Here is a 27,952-nt window from a genome sequence, read left to right as displayed (position 1 = left end):
CTGAACAACAGTAAATCTGCTTCCCAGGATTGCTCCTAGGGCAAAAGCAATAGAACACTCTGAAATTCCCAGGCAAATGATCTGGGGAGGAAATCCCAATGAACACACGGAGATTTGCCCCTGGGAAAGCAGGGTTGCAATCATGCTGCCAAAATGCCAGTAAACTGTGTAATTGTTTTATTCCGCTTTCCAGATAATTACTGTCTCCCAAAGCAGCTCACATAAGTTAAAAGAGAGGAGGAGCAGGAGCTAGTCTGGAACACAGGGCTCAGCAATTAAGGTAAAAGAGTCATATCATCACTGTGCTATTTTTGAGTTGGTAGATTAGCTCCGTTCTTCAGGGATGGAGATTTGAAAGTGAAGGGATATCCCATGCTAGGCAGAAAGACACATTGAGCCAGAGGAAAGTTGTCACTAGATTTTATTAGATCAAGTAACAAAGAATCAATGCAAAAGGCATACGTGTTATTCAAGTGGCTTTTTAAATGAGGTGTGCAGGTCCACTCCCCATGCACACATAAAAGGAAACAGTTTCTGTGCATTAGATTCATGAAGTCTGTAAGCCTCCCTTTTCACAGTCCATTTGAAATGCTTACGAACAACCCAAGGCGCTTTAATAAGATTAATAGCCGATTCTTAGAAACAGGAACTCGGGCAAATCTCCGATGCTGGCAAAAAATGCAGAAATATTGTAAAGCAAGTCACTTCGGACAACTTCCCTGGATGGCGAGCCTCTTTTTCATCCCTGGAAGCCTATTGTGGTGTCTGGAAACTCACCGCACCCTGCAATAGGAAAAGCTTCTTACAAGCCTCCCTATTCCGACAAAGATATCAGATGGAGGGGACAGGACTTCTACAAGTTCCACCCACTGCACAAAACACACAGAGGCAAGGCAAAGGGGAGAAACCAGTATACAAAAGTGGGGGGGGCCTCAACTGCTGAAAATACGCCTGCAAGAACAGGTCTGGCACACATGCTAGTTGCCCCGTTGTTGTGTAAGCCAGGTGTGCAGTTTGCTCCCCCAATAAATCCAGTGCAGAATATATTTATTTGCTTTCATTTCAACCTTTTGACTTCAAGTCCTGCCTTGGGGTCTTCAAATGCACTGAGCGAGCAAGCAGCCATGCGTGACTCTCGCTACAAGACTAATTCTGATTCTAGAGCCTTTAAAAGTGCAGGAATCTGCCTTAAGGCTGCAATCTCTGTGCAATCCCCCATACTACTTCTGCTGAAAGCTGTCCCGCTGAAGTGGAGAATCACAAGAGTCAGTGCGGTTTAACCCAAATGGCTTTGGACAACAGTTAACATTTGAGGCCAAGAACTTTGGACACTTCTGGTAAGTTGCATGTTAGCTCTGTGCCAGGATTATTGCACTTATTATGTTGAAGCAAAGGCATTTCACTTCCGCCCCACACTCCTGTGTCCCAAAGCTGATCCTCTGAAGGGATTAGAAATGTCGATTCCACTCAAGGAAAATTCAGTCATTGGCAGACCAAAAGGCCTGTAGATGTTATGTCCGCCACATCTCCAGCTTTCTACACCCAAGCAAGGTGGGGTGTGGGGAGAGAGACACAGAACTCAAGGCTCTGAAGACTGATTCATGAGCTACGTAGTTTTTCACCTGGAGAATACTGGTTATCAACAGCGAATGCAGGAGAGCAGAGGAAGGCAACTTAAGGACTCTGGGGAGCGAAGGAAGGAGGTTAATATAAACATCTGCTCTGGTGATAGGTCTATACTAGTCTCACTTCTATGGCAAACCCAGCTCATGCTTCATGAAACAACAGGCTGCTTTCAATGCTTAGCTCTGATAGGCACCAGGCAGGAAGTTTCCAAGGATGCTCCTCCACTACACACACACACACACACACACACACACACACTCTGGAGTGGCAGATAAGGGCTCTGGCCTCTCTATATATTAACAAGTCAATAGAACCAATTATAGATCTTGGCCTCCATTACTAACATTTGAAGCCTACTCCAGAATGATGAGGCCACAATCAAACCCAGGAACCACCAACCAACCACAGGGTCAGTTTAGTCTACGGAAGCTTATTTTATAGTCTTTGCTACTCATGGGCAGGAGGAGAAACTGGAAAATAAAGCAACACGGAACTGGGAACAGCAATGCTTTCAAGCCAAGGTGTCAGTTTTGGTGCACCACTGAAGACCAGGTACTTGACAGGGGGGCAGGAGATTTCGTTCTCTCTGGCCATTACCAACCATACAATTGGCAAATTTCATCCAAACATTCGGGCAGTAAAACCTCCTGACGCCGTCACAGCTATGCCGAAAGGTGGACGACCCGTGGCAGTGCCTGGGACACTTTCTGGCTTAACCTGCTGCACTTCAGCCGTGCGACTGTGTGTGCAGGTTATCTGATGGTGCACTTCTGTTCCGCCATGGAAGGCAACTGGTTAAGTTTATGGACACACAAATCATGATTACACCCAGGGAGAAAGGAAGGGGGCTATACAGGTAAGCACTTAGCAGGTTCTGGAAGCATGATCATGAAGGAATTTGGCACATCGGAATCCATACATGGCTCAAGTTCTAGTAGCAATGTTAACTTTGATCATCGGTGAAAGGCTGGAAGAAGCCACCTTGGTGCTTCTCACCAATTCGCTTGGGCACGGACCACCTGCTTTGTCTCGACCTCCCTCTTGCCATTTGGTCATCACCTTCAGCCCTTTACCTGGCTGACAACCTGAAGACACAAGGAAAGGCTCTTCAGCCTGATCCAGAACGTCAGCTGTGAGATTTTGTCTTTGTTCTCTGGCAGGAAGAGAGAGAAGAAGAAGAAGTAGAAGAAGAAGGAAAAAAGATACTCCAGTTCTTTGGACCTTGTTGGGTTTGAGCACGCTCAAAAGGCAACATCAGAGCAAGGAGTTCCAAGAACCTAAGACCTCGCCATGACCTCCATAATACGTTTGCGCAGGTGGAAAATAAATTCCGTCATGGTGGCGCTCAAGCTTTGGTTGATGAGGTAGCGGGGAAGTCGGCCCTGCAAGAAGAGACGAAGGATGAAGCCAGAGAAGCATCTTCAACTCTGATACAGGTTCTGAAGCTGCAGTGGTCTGCCTGGCCCAAACTGGCACCATTTCTCAGGTCTTTGCCCAACATCCCCTTTGTTTGGAGATACCACTAAATGAACCCAAGGCATCCAGTGCTAAGCATGTGCTCAACCACTGCTCTCTTTAAGCTGGGGCAGTAGAAATGAACATAGGAATATAGGAAGCTGCCTTATGTTGAATCCATGCATTGGTCCACCTACCTCAAGGGTGGTTCACACGGACTGGGGAGTAGCTCTCCTGGTTTTCATAAGAGAGCGCTTTCCCTATATCTACCTGGAGATGCCAGTGGCGCACCTTGGGGTTTCTTCACATGCAAAGCATGCGGTCTACAATGGTGCTATGGCTCCTCCCCTTAAACCATAAGATTAAGAGAATGCCACAGAGAAAGGAACCACAGAACTGAGCAATTTCTGATCCCAGCTGGCAAGCATGATAATCCTTAACTGTGTCAGTGGGTTGTCAGTCACACTGCAACATTTTGTTACAGGTAACACTGTTATGTTAGGTATATAAACACAACAGGATAGTATTACTACTACTATTACTACTACCACTACTACTATATTTATTAAATTTGTACATTGCCCCTATACCCATAGATCTCTGGGTGGTTCAACGTAGGGTTTCCTTAAAATCTCCCTCTTTCCTACATATTCCTCTGTTCAGCACCTCTCTTTCATCTCATCAGGTCCAAGTTATATCCCCAAACAGGGCACTCATTGGCTAGCAAAGCTATGCAATTGGTCTGATTCTGCATTCTGGAGGGAGAGCAGCCCTCGCCTCTTACTTGGACCGTTCTCCAAGGCACATCTTGATCCTCAGCAGTACAACCACATACCACGTCCATCAGAGGGGAGCAGGAATAGATTTTAATGGCACTACAGCATCTGGGCCACATTGCCGTTTGATTCACGTGAAAAACGTCTAATCAGGACCCAGGACCCAGAAATTTCCAAGGTTTGAGACCTTGGACGTGACAACGAGCCATTTAAAAAGCAAAACACAACAGTGGTAGAGCAGGAGAGAAATGGTCACAATCTGGCTCATTCAACTGAAAACACTCAAGGACAAGACATGCCTTACCTTGAGGTCTGTATTGAGTATCCAGAACAAGGTACAGAGGTTCGGGTTAGTGGGACATTTCAGAGCAACGAAACCACCTGGACCATTTTCCGCCCTGGAAAAAGCCAACAACGGGGAGAGTTGTCACAGCAGAAGCAATTTAATAGCTGGCTATTACCTAGAACAGATGTGTGGAGCCACATGCCCAGGAGCTGAATGTGGCCCTCTGTGTCTCTCCACCTGGCCCTCTGGACCCCCTAAGCCATGCCCCCTCTCCTCTGGCTTGGCCCGGAAGTGTTCTTTCCTGATTGGAATGTGTCTTTGAACTGCGACCATGTCTCTCGCTTGTCTGGCTGGAGAACGGAAGAGTTTTGCAGAAACCTGGCTTTTTCATGGGTGGAATATCTGCAAGAGGCATACCCATTGCCACATCTACTTTTGCCTGTGGCTCCACCCCATCCGCCATCATACAGCCCCTGGAAGGTTGCCCATGAAAGAATTGGGCTTGATATATAAAATCCTGTGCCCAAAGCAGTGTACTCTGAAATCATGAAAATATCAAGCACATACCAATTTTCCCCGTCTTATGAGTAACTGAATTCCCCCCATCCCCCGATACGGTTTTAGAGCCTCACTTTTTTCAGTCCTCAGCACAAAGAAGATCCTGGCAGGCCTCCTCTTCCATAAATGAGACAGAAAACCCCCTCCCTGAGCACTTTTCTGAAGATGCTGATACATGCAGCAGGGGTTTTATGGCATGGGCCATAGAGGAATGGGTTCTTACAGATACCTTGGGCCCAGGCCAGGCCATTAATAACGTCAGAAGCCATGAGCATCTGTGCATGTGCTGCATTTTTATGGGAGTGCCTCAGTTCCCATTTAAAAGAGCAAGCTCCTGTCTTGCTGGAGGAGTGTGTTTGCTGTCACCGAAAGCAAGTTTTACAAAAGTAATCTGAAGTCATCCGTGCACCCCCATCCAAGGGAAACTAAACCCAGCTGTGTAGTGCCCTTGGAACTTCTTGCCTGGCAAAGTGGAAACCAGAAAGGCAACAGCAGTTTAGAGGGAATGGTGTTTGGGAAGAGAAGAGCAGGCGGCAACAGGTGTCATGCCTGTTCAGTTTCAGTGTGTGGACACCTGAAGTAGAAAACTCATATTTTCAACCACTTCCCACGCATTTCAAATGCTAGAAATCCAATCAGCTTGATCAAGACAAAGAGACAAGGAGCATTGTATTTCATCATGTGCATGCGATGTGGGGAATGTACGCTGCCCTTCTCACAGATTTCCCCCAACAGCTACGCAGATGCTGAGCTAAAGGCCAATGACTTTTTAATGCTATTAGTCAGAAAAATGAAGTTGGTGAGCAAAGACACCCTGGCTGGTCACCTGAGGCAGAGGCTCTGAGAATAACAAAGGAGGCCTTGATGCTCGGGCAAGAGCTCTGCTCATCACAAGACAGCAGCTGGGAGCCAAAGTTGGACTAGACACCCAGGAAGCACTGAAGAACCATTTCGTTGAAAAGCTGGTTTGAGTGGACACCTCAACACCTGCGACTTCCCCAAGGATCAAGGGTTACTGACTGTCAGTCACATGCAAAACACCTTTCTTGTTTCCCCATCCTCGTGAAACCTTCCCCTACTGTGCTATTTAGCACTGAAGAGCTCAGGTTTAGTTCTGCAGAAGGAGAAAGGGAAAAGGTGCCCTTTCCCCTTTGCTTCCTCCTAAAACTTCCCCATACAGTACAGGGAGGGGGATATTTTAGCCCTGTGGTGCAGATTCCTCTGAACCTAATGTCCACCTCTCCAGGATACTAAACAATCAGAGGTTCAGCCAGGCTAATTCCCTCTCTCCCCACCCCAGCTTAGCATTCTGTTGGTTCTAGAAGACATTCAGTCCTTGGTTAACCAGGTTGTTAATCCCCCCCTTTAATTTTTATTTCTAAATATCTGAGGAGTCCCCCTAAATTATGCATAAAACTACCATATAGTTTCATGTTGTCTCATTTCACATTACATACTAGGCTACCCAGTTTTAGAAGTATCCAAGGTCTTATTTTCATTTTGGGAAGTGATAGTGTAATTTGCATTGTATCTTGTCCAGGTGGATTGCCCATGAAACTTTTTATTCTTCAGAAATTAAAAGTCAAAGACTTATGCACGATTTAAGCCAGTGCATCGGAGGAAACCTACAGGTAATAAAATAGATCAAAGCACCATCCATAGGACTCTTTATACCTGACATATTTGGAAGTAGGGGGACGTGCGCTGTGAACTGTTGCCATCCCTGATGAAATGTACCGGTCTCTCCTTCTCTCAATCCGACGCACATTTATGAAGTCCCTGGGAACACAAAACAAGAGGTCATCACCCTCCTTTAAAAAGAAAGGACTGTCAAGGGTCGAGGCCAAACCAGGACTCACCTGGGTGACACAACGCCAGCAGCAGCACCAGCTGCTACATCATAGGATACAATTGTGTTGTCATCAATCCGTTGCAAGATCTGTCAAGAAAGAAGAAAAACGAGATGCTTCCCTCTACCTCTGCTGTCATAAATCTATCTAAGAAAACACAGTCTCTCTCTCTCTCCAGGAATGCTGCCTATGGGAAATACAGAGACCTAATGGGAAATGTTCAGCACCTTCACAAAAACAATTCCCAGTTACATGGGGGGGGGGGGGGAATTGTGATAGCATTTGGTTCAGTTGAGCGCAGGGCTCCGTGTAGGACTTTGACATCAACTAAGACAGAAGGACTCATGCTTGCAAGAAAACAAAATCTAAAAGCTGCACCACGAACAACCTTGCAGAATGCCACAGAGAGCCTTAAACAGGGTTGGGTTTATCCCATTAGATGGTTTGCGCTTCTAAATCATTTTGCCACACCTCAGTTCTGTTTCAACTAAATGTGAAATTGTTTGCCCTGTGTGCCTGCTCCCCCGCAGGCACTTCAGGAAGAAACCCCACAACACAGTGCAGAAGTAGCAACCCATCCCTCAGCCATGCAAATGGTGTCAAACTCCCAAGGGGCAAAAGCTTCCCCGTTCATGCTAAGAAAGGTGAAACAAGGCACTCAGTGGCAGCTTCATCACAAGCAGCTTCTGAGGAGCTCAAGGAAGTATGCAGAAACTGTAGGACAGGAAAAACTTGAAAGGTTGCCATGTCCAACAGAGATCAAGGAAGGACCTCAATATATAATCCACCCTAGCCCAAAACTTCCTCCCTAAGTGGGAAACACAGACAACAATTCACAGCGGTGAGAGATGCACATACAAAAGGTTTTCATTTGTTCCCTGTTTTGCCCCTCATCAAAGACTAGAGGAGATTGAGAGTGACTAAAGCCAGGAGTTATAATTTAGGGATAAGTAATTAGCAGCTGAGTTTGCCAAGACCTACCTGGCATGCTAACAAGGTTTTATTCCACAGGACCATCTTCTCCGGCTGAAGAATCATCTCCTGGTAAACTATCTCGGCAGGACACTGTAGAATTGCCTGCAAGGGAGGGAGGCTTGTTTATCGCCCAGCTCTCTTTTACTAGCTCTGCCCTGTCCCTCTGAGGAGGGTTCGCCTACAAAGTCCCCCAAGGGATGCAAAGGGAACCTAGCTAGGAAGAGCCGACAAGCAGCCCTCTCCCCCCAAAAAGCCTCTGAAGAGTCCTAAAGAGCCTTGAATATGGGGGAAAGGGGCAGTAAGAATGGATAGAGGGAATAAATGAAAATGGATGAAAATGCCATATTTTTGCCTTGTGGTTTTTCCTACGCCTTGCAGGGCATGGGGATGCCTGCATGGAGGATGCAAGAAAGGTCACTTAAATGAAGACTCCTTTGATGTGTGAATTATGGGGGAGCATGTGGATGTATGGCTGTGACTTTGGCCTCATCCGTTGCTGGCAAGCAGACCATAGTAAATAATCCCAAAGGGACTTCAGACCTTGGGCTGAAAAAGGTTCCCAGCCCAGCCCTGATTTGTTGAAAAAGGAAGACCGCTGCCACCCAAGTTCTCCAACGGGGAAGTTTTCCAAGAGGGATGAAATTAACCCAAGCCAATGGAAACTAAAGAATGATCTCTGGGAAGCTTAGTTACCCCATGGCAATGGTCTTATTTCCACTGGGCAGCACACATTCCGTGCTCCCAGAAAATGAAAACACAAGTTCAGTTCATGCTTGGCAAAGCAAGTGGAAACAAAAGTTTGTTTCGCTGCTAGAAGCAAATTAACATTCATTCCCCCCCCCCCATATCCCCAAAGAGGAATCCAGACAGAATGGACGGCTGCCTCACCCGTTCTGCTTCCTCTCCCCCAATCCTACAAACAACACTCCTTCCAGATTTTAATTCCTGTGCAACAGCCTCCACCCTCCATCTCTTTTTAACTGAAGGTGCAGGAGGAAGACTGCGACTTCTGCAAGTCATCGGCTTCAGAGGAAAAGTCAAGGCAACTTACCTTCAGGATGAACACCTTGCCGTAGAATGGCATTTCCAGAGAGTGAACCGTGTCGCCAAACTCCTGCATGAGAGGGGTGGAGGGCACATGAGTTCCACAGTGGAAGGCCAGAGCTGCTTTTGTGCAGCACTGCGAGAACTTCCAGCATTGAATTAGGCCTCTTGCCCATCGCTAGGACACAGGGCTGTTTAAGAGCATGCTAATATTCTACCCTCTCCTCTAAGCGCCAGGTTCCAGTGCTGCTATCAGAAGATGCACAAGTTCAAGGTACAAACCACAGTAGGAATAGCAAAAGCAGGAATTGCAAAAAAACACCCCACCAGGAATAGCAAAAATATGCATCTTAAAAAAAAACAAATCTCAAGAGGGGAGGAGGGTGTCGAGTCACACAATTGAAGCATTACTTCTTTTTGAAAATTAAGTCATCATCCTAATTTTCTATGCTGTTTAGTTGCAGAACAAGCTTTTAAGTGGTGTGCAAAATAAAGACAGTACCGCTATTTCACCATGTGGGGGAGGCATTTAAAAGAGCAGCTACTGAAAAACAAGGCTCTCTCATCTCATGGCAAGGCTCCCCAAGATTCTTAAAAGTAAACATGCTAAGGTTACGCTCAGGGAGAGCCGAACAGCCCTATCCAGCTTAAAATAGATGATTACTTCTTTTCGAAATCTGATCAGAAGACTGACACCGCTTCCGCCCTCCCCCCTGCAAGGGCGATAAGTCATCTTTCAGGAACCATAAACTTACACTGCATCTCTCAAATGTCCAGTTCTCCTCTTGGGCTAAGATCTGGTCGACCACCTCCATTGCTGCTTTGCCTTGTTGGATGTATTCTCTTTCCTAGGACAAAACTAACAGTTAATTCATTTCCTATGACAAACAGTCCACAGTTTAGGGATAAAGCACCAGTTCCACATCCTCCGAGTTGTATCCAGTGCTAGTCCCAGGCCCCGCCTGCACTATACAGTTAAATCAGCACCATACCGCATTAAAAAGTCATGGCTTCCTCCAAAGAATCATGGGATCTGTAGTTTGTTAAAGGTACTGAGCCATTATTCCCCTTGGAGCTGTAATTCCCAGAAGAGGGGAATAACCACTCTGAGAACGGTAGCTCTTTTGAGGGGAATAGGGGTCTCCTAACCACTCTTAGCACCCTTAATAAACTATGGTTCCTGGGATTCTTTGGAGGGTAGGCAAGTGGTATGATACTGCTTTAAATGCATAGTGCAGATGAGACTGTACTCAGAGTAGACCCACTGAAATGAGTGAAACCAAGCCTCTCCACCAGCCTAATACCCCCCTCCCCAGCATGCTTTCAGTGTTGCCTTCCTGCTTCTTCCCATCCCCACCTGGCAGCAGACGGAGAGCTGCTGCAATTCAACTAGGTAAGTATGTAAGCATGGCTTATAATATGGATGCACTGTCGTTCAATTGCTCACATGGAGTGAGCAGCAACTCCCTCCAGGCAGGATAAGGTCCTCCCAGGATGCAGGCACGTACCCAAACCACATCAACAATGACCCATAAGTTCGGAAAAACCCAATAATGGTCTGGGAAAAGTATAATTGTAAATGGACTACCAATGTTTCAACTGATTCTAACACTGCATTTCTGCAATGTCGGAACCTTGTGGTGAAGGGCAGGTAAGAAATCATAAAAGTAAACAAATGACAATGTACAAAGCAAATTATTTGGGATGCTCAAAGTGAAAATTCAGAGTCAGCTGCTTTGGATTAATGCTGCCCCCTGGTGGCCAACAGGAGATGAGAGCAATGTACACATCATGAAACAGACTTCTCTCATTCATATATATATATATATATATATATATATATATATATATATATATATCTCGCCTGACTTCCACAAAACAAAGATTGGGATTCTGAGAATTCTGAAGTATTTCACACTCTCCTCACAGAGTTTGAGGGTAGTTAATCAATTTGATAAGCTAACTATAAAAATTTGTTATAATCAAGACTCCAAGGCTGCATGTTGGTTAAAGAACAAGAGAAACAATCCATGTTTTTCTGGCATCTGAACCTTTACCAAAAGACAAGGAGGAGAATGTTCATTGTGTGCGTGCGTGCATCCATGTTACCTAAAATAACACAATGGATGCTCTACTGTTGTGTCTGCAGTTGCACTGCAAGTTGTGAGAGTGGTACAAGCCTATCTAAAATTACTGATGCCTGAAGGCATTGAACAGGTCGATTCCGGAAACCAAAGTACATTGGGAACATAAGCGTGGGAATTATAGTTACTATGAAATGTGCATGCATTAAAAACAGGAACACAGCGTGCAGAAATGAATCTTATTTTAAAAAGCTTTTGGAAGAATGCATGCATACACAAAAAAGTGTGCATAAATAATAATAATGTCATTTATGAAACTCAATTATTGCTTTTTAAAAAACTAGTGACTGGGTGCGAGTACATACAAACAACACTTAACCACTACAAACCACCTGGAACTAGTCTTAAGCCCACACTGGTTTCCTTTACCTATCAACCTGGCTGCCAGAGAGGACAGTGGGCTTAACATAGATCGGGGCAAATGGAGGCTGAGAGACAGTGGATTAGCTGAGTTACCCAAGCCTCTTCTCATAGCCAAGCCAAAGTTTAGACTAGGGGCTTTTCTGGCCCATGCGATTAGCCATTATGCTACACACCAGCCCCTCAACAATGCATTACCCCTTCTGTTAAACTGAGTATGTGCCTGTGATAACCATTTTGGTGGGCCACGTATGCTGCCGAAACATTTACGGAATGTACCCTGCGTGTTGCGAATGAAAGTAACTGTTCAAACAAGGGCTTGTGGCTAGGGACAACCCTCCTACGCCAAGGGAAACAAGGTCAAGGTCTATTAAACCCTACCTGTAAGGCATGAATGAGCTGTAGGAAACAATTGCGTTTGCGAGATGCCGTCCATGCAGCCCCCACAACACTGAGGTGTATTTCTGACCATGCTAGCAATCTTTGGAAACTGAGGCTTTTCCACTTGATTGAAAGCAAACGCGAAAGGGGCTACATATTGCTGCTCAGCTCACATAAGGCTTACCCAGTGGCGTAGGAAAGGTGTGTGTGGTGGGTGCGGACTGCCCCGGGTGTCATCACTGAGGGGTTGTGGTGACAAAATGAAAAAAAATATGTGTTTTTAAAATAAACAGATCAATAGATAGATAGATAGATAGATAGATAGATAGATAAGGGGCTCACAACACTTTTTTTTTGAAAAAAATAACTCCTGCACCCACTGCACGCCCCTTCCTATGCCACTGCAGGAACACTCTCCCCTTCAGTGATTTCCAGAAACCAGACGCATTGCTGCCTGCAACTTTGCAGGCAGAGCACAGTTATGGCTAGTAGCCTTTGACAGTCCTCTCCTACATGAATCTGCCTAATCGAGAGGTGTAGCTAGGTGAGGCGTCACACCACAGGGCCTGCAGCATGCCTGAGCCATGCATCTGTCCTGAGGGGGAGGCAGTGGGCGGACCGCCTGCAAGTTCTGTGCTGCTTTTCCGAGTCTGCCCACCGCCTCAGCCGCCCTACAGCTGAGGGGGAGGCTGCGGAGAGGCTCCACGCAGCACGCCCTGCCTTGGCTTGCCCTGCCCTCATGGGCAGCTGGCTGCAGGACGCACCGGACACCCGAGCAGCTAGCTACGCCACTGGGCTTACCTGGTCAGTTAATGTCCTCTTTCCCAAAAGTTCATCATCCGAGTCATCTGATCCTAGAGAACAAGGGGGGAAAGGAAACGTTTAAAGGTTAAATGATGGGAGATCTGGAAGTGTTAAGCATAGGATACAAAGCAGCATTGCACAATTTCAAGGGTGTTTGTTCACACAAGTTCATCTTTAGGAATATCAGGCATTTACTGTCCGTTGGCTGCTGAGCAAGATTCATCTGATGGCTGGAGCATGCCAGAGTAGGAATTACCCACCTCCAGGCAGCCAATTCTCCTGGGTTTCTGCCTGAGTCACTGGTCTTAAGTGTGCTGCCTGACTGGAAGGAAGCCCAGAGAAGTAATTCACACAGAGATGCAACAGGTAGCCTCCTTAGAGGATGGACAATAGTGCTGCATCTTCCCAATTCAACTTCTGCAGAAGACAAGTAAGGCCAGAACACTGGATCATGCAAGGACGCAATGGGCTGCCTCCTGTGTGGACAGGAATATACAGCCCATAGGACCTTTTGGTCCATGTATTTCTTGCAACACTACTATCTCTCAGGAAATAGGCTGAGAGTTCCTGAAATAACCTTTTGTGCTCTCCCTCTCTCTTGTGAACGAAAGCATGGATGCTGTAGAAATGGGGCATATAGGATGTACATGTTATGACTGTTATGGGATGTACATGTTATGGGGCATTTGGGATGTACATGTTATGACTGGCCCCTTCTTGTAACATAGAAGTTAAGAGAGCTGGGCTGGGCTGAAACAAGCTTTAGGTTACTGCAGCTCAGAAGAGGAGTGGCAATCTCGTGTGTTTGCAACTTTCATATTACACTCTGTACACATTAACTGACTGGTAAAGAGAGGAGTGAGTTATTATTATTATTTTTTACCAGTGCTCAGTTAGAGACAGACTTTCAGAAATACACCATACCCAAGCTTTTGGAAGAAATGTCATTACCTGCAACGGATTCTGGAGGGGAGTAGAACTGGCCGTCTGAAAGCGCCCCTGAATAAAGACGGGGTCCTCGGGCCACAGCAGCTTGAGCTGCCAGGTACCCTGGAAAGAGGAGGGGGCGGAAATCAGCTCATTTATATTGCATTGCATTTATATCCCTGGCTCAACCTGTGTGACCCCAGATGAGGGAGGAAAAGCTGTCTGAGAAAGGGCAGAACTGTGCTTGAGAAGAGCCAGCAATCCTCTCAGTACGGTAATTCTGCCTCCCTTAATAAACTGAGAACAATAACTTCATTGAGTTATTTGATGAGCAGCTCAGAATGAAAGACCAGGGAAGTACAAGCCCTGGAGAAAGAGGCAAAAGTTGGCCTCTTAAGCTTGAACGGAGTGGAGAACACTAGGACTGGGCTGGCCTCCTAACTTGGTGGCTTGAGCTGAAGATCTGCCCAAGCAGGTATGGGAAGGGGGAAGAGCTAAGCTCAGTGAAAGGAGCACGCAGGTTGAAGCATTTCACTTCCAGCAACTTCAATTTGCAGATTCTCAACCAAGTACTGAGCTTGCAGAAAGATGTTGGCCTGGCATTTTAAATACGTGGGCCCTTGGTTGTCGAGGGAGAGCACCAGAGTCATATGGAACAGAATGGATCACCCTCGTCATCCTTTCCAACCTCATTGTGCCTGCACAAGTTTCTAGCCCTCATGGTTACAGAAGAATACTAGGAAATATCTTCACCTCGTTGACTCACTATACGTTTTAACGCATTGCAAACTCTGAATCACAGGAAGAAAGCCATAATGAAACCTAATCAATGTATGCAGATGAACTTGGGTGTATTCTGAACTTGGACATTTTGTTGCACAACAACAAGGCAGCGCATTGTCGCTTAACACACTCAGACACCTTTGCACAGATAGGCAGATTTATCACTACCCTTTAGGAGTTGGCCAAGCTGCTTCCCCCCTCAACCTTTCAGCTGGAGACAAGACATGTTATCTACATGGAGAATGATGGCCTCTTTGCCTATCATATCTCCAAAGCAATTAAGCATCTAATGCAATAGAGAGCTTTTTCCTCCAAGCAACCCTGAGCGTTTCCCTAATCCAATCGTGGCAAAGTGCTTGCTTAGTTTTGTCGTCTTTAAACCCTTTTCTCAACATGCAAAAACAAAACAAAAACAAAACCCCAAAGACACAGAACGGAAGAATAATCTTTTGCATTATTTTGCTTTTTAAAGCTTTCCTCGCATAGGACTAATCTAACATATTAAAAGGCCTTGAGGCATCAGAATGTAGATCCAGCGATACCTACTGTAAATACAGCAACCTGCTTCCATGAACCCTTAAGGTCATCTGCTTTCTGAGTGCTGCCACCCTCACCCCCCTCACAACACATGGGACACGACACTAGCACTAGGGCTGTCAAAACCAATTTTACCGGGGTAGGAGATTTCTTCCATTCATCCATCCTCACTCAACACAGACTCACATTGCTCTTCCTCAGCCTCTTGGGGCAAGACTTTAAAATCCAGAAACCATGTTTCCAGCCAGGCAAGGACAAAGGAAATGATGGGCAGGAGATAGCCAAAAGCCCCTTTGTTCAGCAGCTGTTGGTGGGGAAAAAAAGGAGACGACATGATTCATAGGAAATGATCTCCAGTATTTGTCGTGGAACAACTACACCCAAAGCACTTGTAACCATCCATTTGTACCCCCAAACCAGCAAGCAGCCCTGAAGTTTAAAATGTTCCCATTTTTTAAAAAACTGAAATTTTGCATCGTCTTCTTAAAGGCTTGCAATTTGCTCTGAGGTTTTGGAAAGGGACCATAAAGATTTAGAGCAGAACCTATGTTTGCTATCAGCAACTCACATCTGAAAGGATAACTTTCACAATCAGGAAGGCACTGGACACCAATGTAGTGATCTGGAGGGTGGGAAGAGAAGAGAGAAGCCCATGAACAAACAAACAAACAAACAAACAAACCACAGCTGCAATTCAATGTTATGTACGTCTCTGACAGCAAGATAAAAAGTCGACTTCTTACCGCAATGACCCACCAGTGGCGGAGCTTGAGGACAGCATATCCCAGGAGCAGCACCGAAAACCGGAAGAAAGCCAAGAGCTGATAAGAAGGAACACAAGAGGCAAATCATGAGAAGGCCACTGTGAAGGTCTCAAAAACACAGAGAAGTTAAAATCTCTTTTTATGAATCAATCTCAACTGGCACCAAGAATAGGCAAACTTTCTGGCTTTCACAGGACTCTTATCCAGGTAGGGTCTAACAGGCAAGGAGTTCTGTGAAATGTACAGACTATTGAAGCTGCCTGTGTACTGACCTCATGGCTCCTTTGGCAAAGTCATTCCCCCGCACTCCGCCTGCCATGCCCACCCCCAGGTCTCCCCTTGGCTATTACTGCAAGCGACAATTTTGTCAGGATACTTACAAATATGTCAAAAAAGGACGTTTTAAAGTTGTACTCGATGATTTCATACTTCAGACTCTCCTGGATGCTTTTGGTTGCCTGCAGATTGGCAAGATTTAAAGTCAAATAAATTAAGACACACCACAATGCCAGCCTGGGACTTTTTAATGCAGTGCTCCGACCTGTGACCATTTAAAGCCTGCTCTCTGCGAGGATCAGCTGAGCATTCGAGCTCCCACAGAGAGTTCGGTTGTGCAGTTGATCCAACCATGTCTCTACTGCCCCATACCAAACATCACATATGACATCACGTGTAGGGCAGGTGGGCAAGGTTTGGAGAAAACATCCACACAGGCCAAACTGGGATCCAACCTAGAGGTTTAATATGCTGGTGCCAGCAATCACTGCTTCCAGGGGAATCATAGCATTGCTTTATATTAATGGGTAGGGTTTTCCTGACACTTAGTTGAGCCACCTGAAAACATGTGAGGTCAGGAATTTTTCCTGCAAGGTCAGATTGGCTCCCGCTTCTGTAGCGTGTAGGTCACTTGCTTGAGTCATCGGTCTTCCTGCCACAAGCTTGCAGCCTGCACTGGTCCAGATTTGTGTGGGTTTCTTTGTGGGCGAGGACAACATTTGGATTTATCCTTCCTTTCAGCCCAACGATTAGAACAGTTCTAAGCAATGACTCACTGCTTATCTCAGGCTTGTTTATCATTTAAATCTGGGACTAACAATTTGCTAACTCAGTTCAGCCTCTGATTTGGTTTACTCCTTCTGAGGCCCAAATGAGCTCACAAAGAACCCCCGGATAATAGGAGGGGGAGGAAGAAGAGTTCACTCTTCTTCTACCTAAAGATGAGCAGTAAAACAAGGACTTGCAACAGTGTTAGAAACTCAGATATATAGCTGATATCGCCAAATGGCACCTTAAACCTGAGTTACAGTCACCACAACGGAATGTCTAGGCACATTTTCTTTTTAGTGAAACATTATTATTATTCATTTTATTTCTATCCTGCTTTATATTTAAAAGAAAAATTCTCAAAGCAGTTTATAACACATCAAAGCATCAAATAAAACAAATGCAAGCTTCAAGGGAAATATTTCAGATTCTACTCTAAGTGACATTTTGCTTTCCTCAAATTTATCTACCTACTTGAACTAATAGAGCTGTCCCATAGCATAAGTACTCCAGGAAGGCAGTGCGGTGCAGTGGTTAGCGTGTTGGACTGGGACCTGGGAGGTCAGGTTTCAAATCCCCACTCAGTCATGAAGCTCACTGAGTGACCTTGAGCCAGTCACTGCCTCTTAACCTACCTCACGGAGACATTGTAGGGATTAACTGAAGACAGAGGTGAGCCATGTACTCCTCAGAGGAAAAGGTGTGAAATAAATGCAATGAATAAGCTCTTCTGCTTAAGAAAGCTGGAGAGGCCAGCCAGATGGAGATGTCAGCTGCCAACCTGGAATCTAGATGTCTCCACGTGGTTCCAGTTGGACCTGCGCCACTTGCAAAAGGCACCCAGCACATGGCTAATTTCTAAGAGTGATTTGCAACTGGGTGACGGTTAGATCTCTGATGGCCCTTCAAGCCGTTATGTGGCTGGGCAGGACAGCCAGATCAGCAGCTCCCAACTCCCTCACACACATACACACATGCAACACAAAGGTCTAAAAGGAGGGAGGGAGCTTCAGCATGCGCAGGCTTCCCTGTGATCTTGAACCCTGTGTGTTAAGAGCCTGCAGATCCCATGAAAGACTATATATGTGTGAAGACTCCCTCCCTTTAAACGGTTTGCTCTGTACATGGGGATGCCATGCAGAAGGGGCTACCTGGCACGTCCCAACTTCCTGTTCACTGTGTACAATTCCACCATGTGCAGAAACCTTGAATGGGGCTTCAATCTCATGAGTTTCTCTTGGCCCAAGCAGCATCACCACCTGAGCAGACTCACCCTGGGAGCTAACAATACCCGACAACGGACAGACTTGTGGGCTGCGATGAAAGCAGCACACTGACAGCTCAAGGCAGAGGCGGTGAGGGGAACCAGCTCGGAGGAGTCTGGCACACTGCTTTCTGCCTGCCTGGACTCTCAGAGAGAGGCACTCCCTGTTTTTTTGTTTTGTTTTAAACTGAGCCTGACTCACTGCCGTTGCTATATGAACATGTTCAGGGACAACCACTTTTGGGATCCTTGTTTAAGCCAAACCCTGGGGGGGAGCAGGAAACCTTATTCACAAAGGCCAGCTCCTCAACTCACGTTCAGTTCAATTATCCAGAGGAGCGAGACGAAGAGAAGATCGAAGGTCACAAAGAGGCAGAAGGTCCGACGCACGTCAGAAATGGCTCGCCTCCTCTCGGGAGAGAAGAAGTGGTGCGGGGAGAGGCCCGGGCTGTGGGAAAGAGAGGATGCAATGGCGGGAAGACTCTGCTCCAGGTCACCGTTCTGCAAGCCCCACAGCTTGCTCATCCTCAGGCAGGAGGGTGAAAGGGTTGGCTCTCGCGTGCAGACGTGTCATCCGTGACTCTGTCAATGGCTCATCTGCAGTGGGGGTTGCAGGGGGGCTGGAGAGAAAGAACAGGGAAGTGAGATCGTCTTGGTATTCTGGCAGCAGAGGGAAAAGGGAAAGAGAATGAGATCAAGATCCTCAGCAGGAAACCAAAATGCAGGTTAATGCTTTGGGTGCACGTAGTGACAGCCAAAAAACCGAGTTATTTACACCTCTCAAACACACCATGTTTCTTTTCCCTTTTTTTTTTTTGCTATCTGTTTTTCTGGGTTGAATAAAAAGGAAGCATGAAAACGCTGGTCTACCTCATCCCAGTTTTTGTTCCTTGAAGCCCAGATGGGAGTTGAGGGAACTGGGCCCTCACGCACAATAGCTGCAACTGTTATATCAGATGGCGGTTCAGAGACTTGGAAGGAACCAAAGGTCATCTAATTCAATTTCCCTACCCAAAAGGCAGCAGAGCTGGAAAAAGATTTTGCAGTAACTAGACTCCAGCAGCAGCTACTGGCCAAGTACCCCCCAAAACCCTATCTGCTTCTCTCTAATTTCTAGCATCTTTGGAGAACACCAGCCACACACACACCCTACCCAGATCAAAGTATGACAGCCAGATCGCAGGTTTTCTAGATACAGTATGTCAGAAGATCCCTGTGCTTTGTTTCCCCCAGAGCTAGGTTCCATAAATAAGAAAGTAGGGCCTGCAGACATATGAAAAGTGAAGCATCTAAATAACATTTCACATATCACGTTTTAAAGATGGAAAAGCAGTTCCCAAGAATGAATATGCACACGCACAATTTCATCTCCCAAGCAGTAGCTTTTGCCAGAGAAATATATGACAGCAGCAACTGAGAAAGGATTAGACCTTCCAACTGTAAACTTCCTGCAAGGGGGAAAAAGCCCAACACAATTTACACATGCAAGCGCCCTTTCATATGCATGCGTGTGTCAACTCCTGTGCAAATAAGACTCTTAAGCCACTTAGCTTCAACTGAAGGGAGGGAAATGTCACTTCACATAACTGAGTAAGAACTGGGACCTCCACTTTCTGCAGGAGACCCAAGCGTCTCAAACGAAAGAAGAAGTTCAGCCATCTGTGATTCCTGAATAATACACATCGGTGCCTCTACCCATCTCCTCGCTCTGTGCAGAAGTCTGAACACCACTTAAGCAGCTGTCATAGGATCGCTCAGTAAAATTGCTCATTGCCACCCCCTGCCCAAGTGTATCTCTGGCGGAAAGGCAGAAGAACAAGGGTTTTTCAGAACAGGTATACAGCATCCATGAAGAAGAGAGGTTAAAGAACCGTGGGTTTTGGTCACCCAGGCTGGGGGAAGAAAATTCAAGACGATTTTGTAGGGCTCCCTCCCAGGCAGGCATCCTTAGGATAGGAATGCAGTCTCCTGAAATATAACTGCCTTATTTTGTACAAGTAACACTGCAAACATAACCAGCACTAGAGAGAGCAAGCTGAAAAACTGTTATACCGCATGCTACTTAAGCATGTGTAGCTTGATTTTTACCATCTGAGAGCTTTGAGGGGAGAGAAATAAAAGGCTGAAAAGAGAAACCACCAATTTTGTAGTAAACAAAAGAAACCTCATGTCAAATAACATTTCACCCATTCCGAGAGCGAAAGTATTCCACAGAACCATTTTTAATGGCTCTTCCAAAATCATTTTCCCCCCGTTGGAAAAACTGAAAAAAGAGAGTTCTTAAAAAAATTAGAACTTTCCCCTCCAAAGTATTTTTAGGCTACCAGAGGATAAGACCTTCACACCCCCTTTGTGAACTCCTAAAGGCACCTGTGTGGCCTGTGAGAAATATACTTATGCACAGCCTCCCTCTCCTCCAGGAAACTCTAGGTGCTGAACATAGCCTGCCCCTCCCCCCCCATTTTTCCCAACACACCCTGTGAGGTAGGTTAGGCTGAGAGCCAGCAATTGACCCTGCTCTCCCAGGGCCACACTCTAACCACTGCACGGCACTACAAAGAGAATGCTGGGCTAGACTGACATTCTTCTGATCCTGCAGGGCAGCTCTTCACACCAGAAGTTCTTGACTCACCCCTTTCTTCTGGAGAGTGCGTTAACAGTAGCAGTGTTGTTCCTCCAGCATGTGACTGAATCATTGTCAACTCAGCTGGATTGTTTTGTTTTTCATTCCCCTTGACTCAGTTCGGTCCCTTTTGACATTGATGCTTAGAAGACAATCCAACTGTTTTAGATTATGCTTTATAGGATTTTAAAAAATAAAATCCAGTTTTAAAACAAGCAAGCAAGCAAGCAAGCAAACAAACAAACAAGGTTGCTATCTGTGGTCTAGAAGACTGGGTGGGAGACTGGTTTCCAAAGAGGTTGAAAACAGATGAGCATGTTTGCTCTCTAGCATCTCACCCCACTGCTTGAGGAACAAGCCTGTTAAACCCCAGAAGAGCTGAGTTGAGGACCTGAACAGACGCAATTTTCTTTGGCAGCATAAACAAACCAACCAAGTATATCTGTTAAGCAGAATATGTTCCTCTCTCAAGTCTCCACTTCGTTCGTAGGGCAATGCCACTGACAAGGGATCCGAGGGCAGGTGAGAGTTATCCTGAAGGCTGATTCACTCACACACACATATAAAGTGGCACCTCGGAAGTCGAACAGAATCTGTTCCAGAAGTCCGTTTGACTTCCAAACGTTCGGAAAACAAGGCACGACTTCCGATTGGCTGCAGGAAGCTCCTGCAGCCAATCGGAACCTGTGCTGGACGTTCAGGTTCCAAAGAACGTCTGCAAACCAGAACACTCACTTCTGGGTTTGCAGTGTTCAGGAGCCAAAATTTTCGACTCTAGGCGTTTGGGATCCAAGGTATGACTGTATACACAAATAGCAGCAATGCCGAACCTCCTACATGGGAGACACCTGGGGCTTGAACTTTCTTGCATCAACTGGAAGACCACACACGTTTAAATGTGACTGCCACAATAGCAACGCCCTTTTCTCTCTTTTCCAGGCAGGCCTAATCGCAAGAGCGCCACCTTCCATCTCTTCTTTGCGATCACTTGCTAGGCAGGTGTTCGTTACTCCTATTAGCATAGTTCTGACTGGGCTTGTTCTCTTGTCTCCCAAAGAAGGGAGTTGGGGTGGGTGGGTTGAGGGCTGTCACCACAGCTTCCTGAATGAAGATTGATGAAAGTCATTTTGCTAAGAGGAGCTGCACAACAACTGTAAAGATAGACGCGGTGCTCCGAGCACCGCCTGGCTCATTATCTAGGCTAGAATCTATCTGCCTGCCTGTGGGAAGCATCTGCCTGTGTTCCTGTTTAAACAAGGCAGATCTGGGTAACAGCCACTCTTTACGTTTCAAACACGGGGGTCACTCATTGCTTCTTCATCCTAGACGTAGCTTAACAACTACAGACAACAGAGCCAGTCTGCAACCTTCACCTTCAAACTGAATAAAAATGCAGGCTCGCACCTTCAACAGCAGGTCTATTTTGTTCTATTTTTGATGTCCTTATCCACACAGCCTCTGCTTTGGGTAACATCCTGCCTGATCATGCATACCGGAGAACTCAAAAGCTTGCAGCTGGCACACCATTTTTCAACGTTTTGGTTGGCCATAATAAAGGCGTTGCCCAACTGTGGACTCGAGGGCTCTGCTTCCCTAGCTTACATATCAGCATGGCTGCCGTTTGTTGTTTTTTCCAGCTGCCCCTACTTCTGCCAACACTATAGAGGCAACCATTTAAAGCCACTTAAGATACTACTATGACTGATGAATTAGCTTGCAGAAGCTGCTTGGGAAGGATTTTCTCTCATTTGGCTAAAACCTGGTAAATGTCATCGGTTCTCAAGCCAATCAACATTCATGGAGGGATGTGTAATTCAGACAACCAACATTTCCCCACAGAGGGGTCAGCAAACTTTTTCAGCAGGGGGCTGGTCTACTGTCCCTCAGACCTTGTGGGGGGCTGGACTATATTTTGAAAAAAGAAGAACAAATTCCTGTGCCCCACAAAATAACACAGAGATGCATTTTAAATAAAAGCACACATTCTACTCTTGTAAAAATACCAGGCAGGTGCCACAAATAACCCAGAGATGCATTTTAAGTAAAAGGACACAATCTACTCACATAAAAACATGCTGATTCCCAGACTGTCCATGGGCTAGATTTAGATGGTGATTGGGCCGGATCCGGCCCCCAGGCCTTAGTTTGCCTACCCATGAGCTACAGCACGAAGGAACGAAATTACAGTGCAGAATTCAGAGCTGGTAATGGTGATGAGGAAGGAGAATCCAGCAGCTGTAGCAAAGCCCCCGAAAGCACAAGGGCTTAAGTGGAGCCCAAGGTTATCTGTCAAGGCAGCCATGAGTCCCTGATCCTGCAACTGAAGGGAAGGCAGGCAGGAAGGCAATCAAACTGTGTTCCAGGTTCAAGGTTCAACCCAAGGATGGAACTGAAGGATAAGCAAAGAAACCTCTTGAATATGAATAGGCAGATGCGGATCACATATTAAAACCAGATTCCTATTAAAGGTTTCTGGTTAAGGTTGTTCTCTGGGAAAACATAGTTTGATACAGTTTTTCAGCACACAACTGAATTGGAAAATTCAAGAAGTCCAAAAGCCAGTTAACTATGTTCCAATATGCATATTAGTTCAACAGCAGATCAGCTTGAGCTGGAATTTGCAAATATCAAATTTGACTGGGGGAAGAGGAGGTTTTGGAGTGGCTTGAGGTCTTTCTTCTAGGAAAAGATATGAGCCATGGTACCTGCACTGGCATGCAGCACAACTGTGGTGCAAAATTTGGATGGTTTACGGCACAATTCTACCAATGTTGACTCAGAGGAAGTCCTATTGAATTAAATGGGGCTTACTCCCAGGTAAGTAGGGCTATGATTCCAGTCTTCAATCAATGGGGCATATTGCTGCATGCAAGTGTCATGTGGGATGTCACGCCACAATTATCCTGCATAGGTTTGTGTGACTTTTTTCAACATCCCACCCAAAGATGCCCCGAAGGTCCAACTTTTACAAAAGGAGGCTATGCAATTACATTCCTCACTGCACAGCAGTCAACTAGCTATCACCTGCAAATCTGAGAAAAACAAGCTTTGGGACAGTTGTGCTACTGAGTCTGGCAGTTTAGTGGTATGCCCCAGGGTTTGCATCTACAAGCCAGCCTTAGTGGATTGGACCTGTTTAAGAAATCTTCCCTGAACCCACCATTATTACCTGGGCTTTGTATACTTGCTTTCTACTTCCTCCCTGTACTTTTCCATTTCTTCCCCTCAGAGCCATTTGCTAGCAGATCTACTGCTGGTTTGTTTGTTTTTTAATGTTACTCAGTGCCATTGTTACTCAAGTCCTCTCTTTGCTAGTTCCCAGCTGTAGTCAAGGTTTGTTCTTTATCAGTTTTTTAAAAAAAATTCATTTGATTCCTCTTCAGCCTACAACGTCAGCATAAAAGTCTCAAGTTCCCTTTGGCAACTCTGGAACATTTCCTTCAAAGCTACCAACGCATCACCCAACAAAATAACCATTCCCTTGCTATTTCTGTCCTGCTTTGCCGACTCAGTGAGGTGATAGAGAACGGCGCATACGTGATTCAACACCATAAAAAGTGCACGAGGCAACAATGCAGAAACTAAAGGTTAAATACATAAACCAGCAGAAAATATAAACCCACTAGTATGCCAAGTAGGAAGCGGGCAAAAAGTATGATCAAGAACACACATTTAAAACTTTTAAGAAATTGAAAGCCTATTGAACAACAACAAAAAGTCTTCAGCTTTGAATGAAGCGTCATCAGGAAGGTTGCCAAATCAATCTTCTGGGGCAGGGCATTCAGCAACAAAGAAGGTCTTATCACATACTCTTGCTATACTAGTCACAGATGTACAACAAGGCCTCTCCCGTAACCTTAGAAAACAGCCATGTGAATATGGCAAGAAGCAGTTGGCAGCCTTTCTCAAGGTAGGTGCTGGATTCCTACTCTGGTCAGCCAGCAAGGGAAGGCTAGCCTAGAGCAGAGGTTTTCAACCTTTTTGAATCCATGGCTCCCTTGACCAACTCCATTCTTTCTGCAGTACCCCTGTGGGGCTCAGGAGCCCAGATATGTCACGCCTTGCCTGCAAAGCTGGCAGCCTCTCACCCTTTTTTGAACACCCTCCCTTGTGGAGTATTCTCTCAGTGTCTTCTCCTCAAGGCAGAGCTGCGAGAGGGCATCAGAGAAGGGAGGGAAAGAAAGAAAGAAAGAAAGAAAGAAAGAAAGAGGCCAGTGTTGCTTGCAGCACCCCTGGCCATCATTCAAAGGCACCCCAGGGTGCCATGGCACACTGGTTGAAAACCACTGGCATAGAGGAGTCTCGGCATCTTGGTTCTTTGCCATTTAGGGCCTGTGCAGCGTAATCTTTTGTATGTTTACTCAGCAGTTCCATGGGACTCCCTTCCTGGTTAGGTAGAGGATTTCAGCCTTAAAAGATAAATAACCAGCGATCCAAACTGAACCGAGAAGCAAGGATGGTACAGCAAATGACTCATATGCTCTCAATAATTGGTCGAGGGCCACCTTCAGCCAGCAACAGGAGCATTTTTGGGGTAAATAACTTTTTTATTTATTTTGTAGGAAAAAGACTATGAAAACATTTCCAATTTACATACACAGGGTATAACACGACAAGAGCATTCTCAGACTAGGCTGGATTTTCATTAAGAACACTGACCTGCTCAAGCTGCAAGGAGACAGCAAGGCTGGACACTTCCTGCAATCCCCATCCTCAGAGGCCACTATCCCAACCCAGGCTCCCCTCAGACCCCACCTCCGCCCATCACTTGCCCCTTTCCTCCATCTCATCACCAGCTCCTCACCTACTTAGCTACTTCTGTAGTTTTCCTCTCCACACAGTTTAACCAATTTAATATCAACACTTCTCTAATTGTTCCCATGGGGTTCACAATGCACAATGAGGCTGATTATCCAAATCTTAATCAGTGGGATTCGGCTAGTAGAATTCCCTTCCCTGGTATCTGTTTTCAACACCCCACCTTTCAACCAAAGGAACATGTACAAATAGCAGAAGTTTGTCAATCCAAGCATGAGCCACAATCCTTGCTCCCATAAAAAGGGGCTCACCCCTTTCCCCCGAGATTTATGCTTCTTTAAACATCCAGGCCAAAACACCTCTTGACATCACCTCATCACTTCCTACTTCCACTCCTAAAAGCTGGAAACCTAATGGGCTGGAGATCTTTTTAAAAAATAAGATCTTAAGCTTCCTTGCCTAATTCATCTCAAATCCATTTAGCTTCAATATATATTTATAATTATTACACCTTTCTGACTCAGTTGCTCTCAACCAGTGGATGAGACAAAAATGATGCTGAGAGAGGGAGAACAAGCTGGGAAACAGGCATGGTGGTAATTTAGGGGGTAGGCAAGAAAAACACAGATTGACTTTGTCAGAAATAGCATCCCTGCCCCCACACTTCTCACTCCTTTTTTAGATTTACCTTGTTCTGCTAGGAAGAAGGCAAAGTCTTTGAAACCTGACCTCTCCTACACAAGGAAGCAGCACTCGCCCCACACAGGCATGCTATCACGTAAGTTAGTGTGTCATACTGGGACCTGGGAGACCAGGGTTCAAATCTTCACTAAGCCATAAAACTCACTGGGTGATCTTGGGCCAGTCATCAATTCTCAGCCTAACCTACCTCACAGGGATGTGAGGATAATATGAAGGGATGGAGACCTCTTTGGAGGAAAGATACATTTAATAATGTAGCATGTTGGTTGAGACACTAAGCCAGGGGTCAGCAAACCTTTTCAGCAGGGGGCCAGTCCCCTGTCCCTCAGACCTTGGGGGGGGGACACCAGACTATATTTTGAAGGGGGGAAAAGAGAACAGGTTCCTATGCCCCACAAATAACCCAGAGATGCATTTTAAACAAAAGGACACATTTCACTCATGTAAAAACATGCTGATTCCTGGACCGTCCGCAGGCCAGATTTAGAAGGCGATTGGGCCGGATCCGGCCCCTGGGCCTTAGTTTGCCTATCCATGCACTAAGCAATGATCCAGGAAGCCTCTCACCCCCCTCAGCAGAATCTCAACTCTGCCACAAACTCACTTAATTGATCCAAGGCGATCTATTTTTCGTAGCCTGAGCTCCCATTTGCAATATAGTGGTAACAATATTGATCTACCTTACTGAGTTCTTATGGCAGATGCCACTTGTGCTACTTGCTTTACATCTGCTAATTCCTTGACACGTGCCAAGCCATTTTTGCATGCTTTGACTGTTACTCGTCAGATGATCTCTGGGGACATTCCTGTCTCCTGTACTTTTTAAGGAAAATAAGCACTTCTCCTTTCCCCAGTCTACTAAAATTTCTCTTCCTCTTATCCTTTCATTGCCAAACACATGCATTAAAAGATTATTTCAATTTCTTTTCATTGTTTCCACCTTAAAATCACATGTGGTCAGGCTCAAGCCTACATAATAGTTCTACTGTCTGACCTGGAAGTCTTTATGCGAATAAGAAGAACTATAAAGTAGGTGCTTATACACATTACAAGTGCTACATGGTGACTGAAAGTCCCATATACAATCATAGCCATTAGGAGGCCTTAGGTGAACTGCTCTACTCCACAGGAACTTACACTACAATAATTCTGATAAATCTTCTAGGTAGCAAAAGCCTGTTTTTGCTGCAACAGCCTAAAATGGCAAGTGTTCCAAAAGTTGCAACCTTACAGGATTGATGCAAGGATGACTAAATTATGAGCACTATAATTATAACTATTTTTTATTAGAAATACTATTTGGTGACAGTCCTTCATTTTAGGCAACACCTAGCTTCTTCTGTCTTTTGTTTTTGCCATTCCCACCACCATGGCAACATCTACAAAGTAAGACATAGAACTATGAATCAGCAAGTCCCCAGTCCAAATCTTAGATCCATCATGAACTTCATTATGCCAAACCTCAGTTCCCCATCTCTGCAAATTTGACCCCACTATTTATTTCCCTTGTACTGCCATGCACCTGTAGCTGTCAACAACGCGCAACACTTAAATCACCTGATGCAGTGGGGGATGTAGCCTGGGAAATCTCAACCCACAATAAACAAGGTTAATCTTCTGAGACGCCATTATTTGTTGCAATAGACCCAAACCTGCAACAATATGGTTTTTATTTATCATAATTTTTATTATTATGACAACAACAGCATGTAGGTTAATAACGTTGCAGCTATGAGACTCAAGAAGCCCCCAGAAGAAATTTCACCTCAGGGCCACAGCAGAAGTAAGCCACCATGAATGCACACATCTTAAAAGACCCACAACTACAACACGAGGACGATTAATACTGACCTACCTTACAGGGCTGTTGTTAAGGATTCCTGACCTAATGCATGTGAACCGTTTTGAACACACCAAAATTCAAAGTATTAATTTTCACCCTAACAATAATATATATCTATATGTATATCTATCTATCTATATATATAGATATATAAAAATGCCCCAATTTTCACGAGCCTGTCTTTCTTCTTTCCCTACGAGCTCCTCATCCTACACTGCAAGGCCGGGCTTCCCCCATCGCTAGACGTTTACCTGATGGGCCACTGCCTGCCCAAAGGCCTCAGCCTCCCCTCAGCAACAGGAACAAGGGATGGGGGGCAGGGAGAGAAATAGACGGAAGTAACCGCCACTTCGGACAGGACACTACTTCCTATCACGTGATCGTAGCGTGACCTGGGGGAAAAAACAAGCCGGCACGCGCACCCTCCCTCAGTCAATTCTCCGAAAGT

General features: G+C 45.6%; 1 protein-coding gene across 2 annotated transcripts; it reads right to left on the bottom strand.

Annotated features, from left to right (window-relative positions):
• Window positions 1-404: 404 nt before the first annotated feature.
• Window positions 405-27,952, bottom strand: STARD3 (StAR related lipid transfer domain containing 3). Of its 2 annotated transcripts, none has more exons than XM_083583272.1 (15): window positions 27,756-27,952; window positions 17,894-18,198; window positions 15,651-15,728; window positions 15,250-15,327; window positions 15,075-15,128; window positions 14,693-14,810; window positions 13,211-13,309; window positions 12,257-12,309; window positions 9,326-9,418; window positions 8,578-8,640; window positions 7,533-7,628; window positions 6,561-6,640; window positions 6,376-6,480; window positions 4,162-4,255; window positions 405-3,008 (listed from the first exon to the last, which is right to left on the bottom strand). In XM_083583272.1, the coding sequence occupies exons 2-15, from the start codon at window positions 18,101-18,103 to the stop codon at window positions 2,904-2,906; spliced, it is 1,326 nt and encodes a 441-aa protein (XP_083439398.1). In that variant the 5' UTR covers window positions 18,104-18,198; window positions 27,756-27,952; the 3' UTR covers window positions 405-2,903. The 2 variants fall into 2 exon arrangements, with proteins under 2 accessions (XP_083439398.1, XP_083439399.1); XM_083583273.1 differs by lacking the exon at window positions 27,756-27,952 and adding an exon at window positions 20,211-22,180.

This window comes from Podarcis filfolensis (genome assembly GCF_964270895.1).
Source record: "Podarcis filfolensis genome assembly, chromosome: 13".
Lineage (NCBI taxonomy): Eukaryota > Metazoa > Chordata > Lepidosauria > Squamata > Lacertidae > Podarcis > Podarcis filfolensis.
The sequence above is the reverse complement of the archived record's forward strand: the minus strand, read 5'-3'. Positions and strand labels throughout refer to the sequence as shown.